Source organism: Vicia villosa, linkage group LG6 (genome assembly GCF_029867415.1).
Source record: "Vicia villosa cultivar HV-30 ecotype Madison, WI linkage group LG6, Vvil1.0, whole genome shotgun sequence".
NCBI lineage: Eukaryota > Viridiplantae > Streptophyta > Magnoliopsida > Fabales > Fabaceae > Vicia > Vicia villosa.
In genome coordinates, this window is record NC_081185.1 from 153,130,872 (window position 1) to 153,136,883 (window position 6,012).

The window sequence follows — 6,012 nt, forward strand, 5'->3', positions numbered from 1 at the left end:
AGTTTATGCTAAAATAATAAGGATAAAAAAGAAAAAAAAATGATAAGTTATAAGTTAAAACACTATTTAAAATAGTGTCTGAAAATTAAGCTACAAGCTAATAATAAAAAGACTGTTATCAAATAGGTCTAAATCGTCATATGAGCTTATAAAATATAGATTATAAGACATATGCTCAAAATTATGCCATACCTAGATAGTCATAAATTAATGACGATTTTTTGTTAAAAAAATTATTTTGATGGAGCAAATACAACCAAATCATGCTTGATTGTGCGAACCCTAGTTGAAATGTTTAAATTGATTAATGGGTTATTTGAATAAAATAGTCGTGTATTGTATTCTAGGCTATCACATATTTTAAAGCGAGTTAAATAAAATTGAAATGTGATTTTTTTAGCATGTATATTATAATTGTTCTCATTTTTTCTGACATATTTAAAATATTAATTTTAATTAATTTTTTGCCACACACATTTATTGTGTGTATGATTTTTATAATAAATTAAAATTATTATATTATAATTGTTTTTAAATTTGTTTAGAGCATATATATATATATATATATATATATATATATATATATATATATATATATATATATATATATATATATATATATATATATATATATATATATATATATATATATATATATATATATATATAAAAGAAACTAAATCCATTGATTATTTAGACATAAAGTTAAAAAATTGAAGTGTGAAAAAATTATAGTTAATATATTGTATACACTTATTTTTATATCAATGATATTAAAAATAATAAATAATTTTAATTAATTTTTATTGTAAATTATGAATATTTATAAATTATAAATATTTATGTATAATATGTGACCGATGTTCCCTATTGTAGCATTTTACGGTAAGTTATCAACTCTATTGTTTTTATAATTTTTTTTAATTAAATTTATCTAATTTGTTATATATATATATATATATATATATATATATATATATATATATATATATATATATATATATATATATATATATATATATATATATATATATATATATATATATATATATATATATATATATATATATATATATATATATATATATATATATATATATATATATATATATAAACAATTTTTTAGATGATCAATTTAAATAATTATTTTAATTTTAATTTTAGCAATATTAAGAAGACACTTATTTTAACTAATTCATCGGTCACAAACATTGTTTGCTGTATAATATTTATAATAAATATAAATTAGTTCATTATAAATAAATTACTTTTATTTAGAATTAAAAAGATTGATTAGTTCATTAAAGTTACCAAATTTAAAAAGATTGATTAGTGATTTTTTTGAAAAATATAAAATTAAAAAATTGATGTGTGAAAAAATTAGGACAAAACTTAGATACAATTCTGTATGTGTGGTTCTTACTATTTTTTAATGAAAATAAGACAAGTGTATAATTTCCACTTACACGTATGCAGATTTCTCCTATTTTCACTCACTAAATGATATTTGAATATATTTGTCATATTTTCATTAGAAAATAGTAAGAATACACCTAAAGAATTGTACCTAAGCTTTGTCCAAAAAATTATAGTATGTGTTTTATAAGTGCTATTATTTATATTTCAATAACATTGAAAAATATTATTTTAAATGATTTTTAATCACAAACATTTGACTTGTGCGTTATTTTTATAATAAACTCAAGTTAATATATTAAAAAATTTATTTATTTTATTTTTAAAAAACTATGTTAAGTGATAAATATCTCTGTATATATGATGAATTCTACATATCAAAACTTCTTTGATGTCTCAATAAAAACATGTTAATATTAAATGTAAAAATATATAAAAAAATTTATTATAATTGTTCTCGTTGTTATGATAAAATTAAAAAAAAATTAATTAACTTAGTGGCCTAAATTTATTTATTTTTCTTGGTATATACTTTTTGTAATTAAAATAAATTGAGACAATTTACTTAAAAATATATTAAATATGTTTGGAGCAACCAAATTTATAGTTTTATTAAATTAGTTTAATATATATTAAGAAAAAAATTTAATTAATTTTTAATTGTGGCATCAAAAATATTTATTTATTTAATAAATATAAATTTTTTTGGTTATTAAATTAATTTTAGCCAATATACAAAGAATATATTAAATTAGTTTGGAGCAACAATATTTATAGTATTATTAAATGGGAAAAGCTAACATGTGCCCCAAAGACACAAGTTAATGAGATATTTATAGAAATATTTTCTTGGAACGCGTGCATTCAATGTATTGAAACTTTAAATATGACTTTATTGCATTTAATTACATTTAACTTTTTCTAATTATAGTATCCTTAACATGTGCCCTTAGGGCACACGTTAGCATGACCCTTATTAAATTATTTTAGCGTATATAAAAAGAAAATTTTCAAATTTCTTATAGCCATGACACAAAAATATTTATTTTTCTTAATATACATACATTTTTTTTGTAATTTAACTAATTTGAGGCAATTTACCAAAAAAATTATTAAATTATTTTAAAGTAACAACACTTATAATATTATTAAATTATTTTACTGTAGCATTAAAAGAAAATGTTTAATTAATTTTTAATTATGGTAAAAAAGTTTTTATGTTTCTTTGTGTGTATGTATATATATATATATATATATATATATATATATATATATATATATATATATATATATATATATATATATATATATATATATATATATATGTTATTAAGATAATTTGATTTAATTTACTAAAAAATATTACTAAATTAACTTTGAACAACAAATTATATATTTTTATTAAATTAATTTAATATAATACTGAAAGTAAAATTTCTGAAATACCCTTAAAAAAGTAAGGTGTCTGGATACGAGAAAAAAATTAAAAGGATATGCTAGTAAATTTGGTGGTAGTTTAATTTCTCAAGTCCATAAGAGATAAAGTAAAGAACATGCCTGAAAATATTTTGAACGTTTTCTATATTTCAAAATGTTGTTGATACCAACATTTTGCTCAATTAGCTTTTGGTAGAGAATATTTATTACTTTTAATTTTTCTTGATAAAGTTAACAGTGATCTATTTTAAGACGTTTTGTAAAAACATGTGATAATTAGTTATCGATTTCAATAAAGATTTTGTCCTATACTTGTCAAATGTTTACCAAATCTTCTATGTACAATTTCGATGGCGTTATCTGGAAATACAAATTCTACCAAGTAAAACTACAAGATAAGAAGAAATATGAAACGACAGGGGCAGTTGTGGGGTATGAGAAATACTTCGCTCCAATAATATGCTGAAACTTAGCCATTAGATTTACGAACCCAAATTTTAGTCTAAAATAAAACACATCAATGTGTTGGATTACAAGTTACATAATGTGTAGGTGTATGGAGGAAAAAGGGTCAGCTAGATCTGGACATATAGATTTGTTTCTAGGTCGACGGAGTTATGGAGGGACACCGCTGGTGTGATGGTTGTCCCACACTCTCTCTCCACCTGGACAAATTGTTGGATAGATTCCCCATCAGTTCAGGACCACCACCACCATTATCCCAATCCAATCCACAACATCTACCAAACAATGTTCATTGTTATGGGTGGCCCTGCTGTCCCATGATAGAGTGTCTTTTCCTCACATGAAGACAAAAATGGTTCTCAAATAGAACCACAAAAAACAGAACACATACCCTGGTACACTACTACTTCCTCGGACTTTCTTCCTCATATTAAAATGAATCCATAACAAAACATGAAACACAACCAATTACCAAGAAATTGAATATAGATTATTATTCCGGAGGAGAAAACTTACATACATGAAAAAACAACAAAACATAGTAATTTAAAAGAGCTATATACACTACACATAGATACATATTACCCTACCCTTTGGACTTCCTTTCAAACTTAAAAGAGCTATATATCACTAACGTGAACTGCAGCACAAAACTTCAATTCAACTCAACCCATACACACAAATAAACAAAATAAAACAAAAATTATTACAGCTAAGGCCAAAAGGTAACATCCTCTACTTCCGGAGACAAGAAAATATGAAAGCTCATTTCTCACACATCGAAAGGAGAAGAAGGGCCTGATCTGTCTTGGTTTTTCTTCTCGAACGCATCCGATGTCGACCTTCGTCGAAACCGAAATGATTCTCTAGTTCCTGGAAAAAAAACTCACATAACAGTTAGAACACTAATTCAAACTCATAGAATTACTGTCAATACACAACTATCAACTAGACTGATTTAATTAGACTAATTAATCTTTTTATTATTATTATTAATTATGATAACCTTACAACTTATCCTACTTGATTAATTACCACTAGGATTGAGATAATCCTTAAATATGGCACGTCATTTTCACATTCGATAATATCATAACTGCTTCAACCAAATACAGTAATAATTAATTATTATCAATAAATTTTTTGAAAGTTAGGCCATCTCACAAAAAGACAAATTTACCCTGCCCGAAATTTAGGAGCATTTTCACTCTAATAGTTTCTGTAAATTAAGAGGCACTTAAGTTTAACTGTCACAGAAATAGAGTACAGTACATATAATAAGACAAATAACTGAATAACGACCTTACCGGAAAACGGAGACACCGGAGTAGTTGAACCGGCGGGAGAAGGCGGAGGCGATCCACTTTGATAACCTGGCGGTCTCACGATCATGATACTACGCGTTACTCTCGTCGCTGGCTCCGACGATTCCTCACCGAACGATCTCACACTTGCAGCCTCCAATTCTGATCAATTTCATTAACGTTAGCATATTTTTAAAAATATTTTACTATATTTCAAACACAATCATCTTTTGCTATCATATATGAATTGATTTGGATGGTTTTGAACTTCAAACTTTATAACTGTCACTAGAGTAACTCAGATCTGAATCTAAAACATGATTGATTATTATAATTATGGCTTATAATACTGATAGTAATAATAATTAGTGATTATAGTTATGGTTATGATGATTGATACACAGAACGTAACGATCGCCGGAAAATTATATGAGTAGTAATTAAGGTGGCGGAGTACAGCGATCGTACCCTTGCCGGAGCTGGTTCGGGCAGCGAGCGAGTTATGCTTGCGAAGTTTTCCGAGACCGTTCTCCGGCCGAGGGCCGGCGACGGTATCGTCCCACAACTGGTCGAGAAGGCCCATAAATGGATAAGGCGTATATTAGCAGATGCGGCGTATCTGCGATCCCAATGACCAGATTCCGGTGTAAGAGATAGAAATGGGAGACATCCGTGTCTTATTTAATGAAGGTTTTGCGGTAAAAGTCGAACAACTTTGTGGGGTCCAATTGAATCTGCACCGTTCGTTGTAATTAAAGTTGGGCCAGTGACGTGGCCACTTTGATCTGTTTTCGTGTTGATAAGGATGGACTTCACATGGGCTTAAACGACTTCGAATTTCCAAGTGCTACCAGTTTAGATCATAAACTATTAGAGTTCTTATTATAGGGTTATTATAGGTTTGTATTCTAATCGGTTACCTTAAGTACTTTACTTTTTACTTTATTCAGAATCAATTTTAAAGATATAGAATTGATTATAGATGATCATAATTATAATTATTTTTAAAGATATAAAATTGATTATGGATGATTATGATGTATTTGATTTTTAAAAGGGAAAATGCTTATTAGTAAGAAAGTGGAAAAACAAGAAATGTAAGAATAGATCCCAACCATACATTATCACCACAACCTCCATAATCCCTATTAAAAAGGAAGTTAAATTTAATATTAATTTAAAATTTATCACTAAAATAGTGACACATACTCATTCTTGCATTTCTTCTTCAAATTGCTTCGTACTAAATAGCACTACTCTTTTAAAAGTAGAATTGGTTCTACTTTAAATTAGAATTTATAATTTTGACATCCAAAATGATTTTGGGTGATTTTATATTGAAATTTATTGTTCAACTCATTTTAAATAAATATATCTAAACATAAATCAA

General features: G+C 25.7%; 1 protein-coding gene across 2 annotated transcripts; it reads right to left on the reverse strand.

The window, feature by feature from the left end:
• Window positions 1-3,786: 3,786 nt before the first annotated feature.
• LOC131610573 (dormancy-associated protein homolog 3-like) lies at window positions 3,787-5,286 on the reverse strand. 2 transcript variants are annotated; one of them, XM_058882547.1, is made up of 3 exons: window positions 5,091-5,286; window positions 4,621-4,784; window positions 3,787-4,191 (listed from the first exon to the last, which is right to left on the reverse strand). In XM_058882547.1, exons 1-3 carry the CDS (start codon window positions 5,203-5,205, stop codon window positions 4,084-4,086), a joined length of 387 nt encoding a protein of 128 aa, XP_058738530.1. In that variant the 5' UTR covers window positions 5,206-5,286; the 3' UTR covers window positions 3,787-4,083. The 2 variants fall into 2 exon arrangements, with proteins under 2 accessions (XP_058738530.1, XP_058738531.1); XM_058882548.1 differs by having other exon boundaries at window positions 4,626-4,784; window positions 5,091-5,285.
• Between the last annotated feature and the right edge of the window lie 726 nt (window positions 5,287-6,012).

Excerpts from the sequence above, each read along its gene's own strand:
- LOC131610573 (XM_058882547.1), bottom strand. The coding sequence starts at position 5,205 with ATGGGCCTTCTCGACCAGTTGTGGGACGATACCGTCGCCGGCCCTCGG. Across the intron at positions 4,785-5,090 it reads CCGAACCAGCTCCGGCAAGG|AATTGGAGGCTGCAAGTGTG; the intron begins GTACGATCGCTG and ends GAAATTGATCAG. Across the intron at positions 4,192-4,620 it reads TGTCTCCGTTTTCCGGTAAG|GAACTAGAGAATCATTTCGG; the intron begins GTCGTTATTCAG and ends TTTTTTTTCCAG.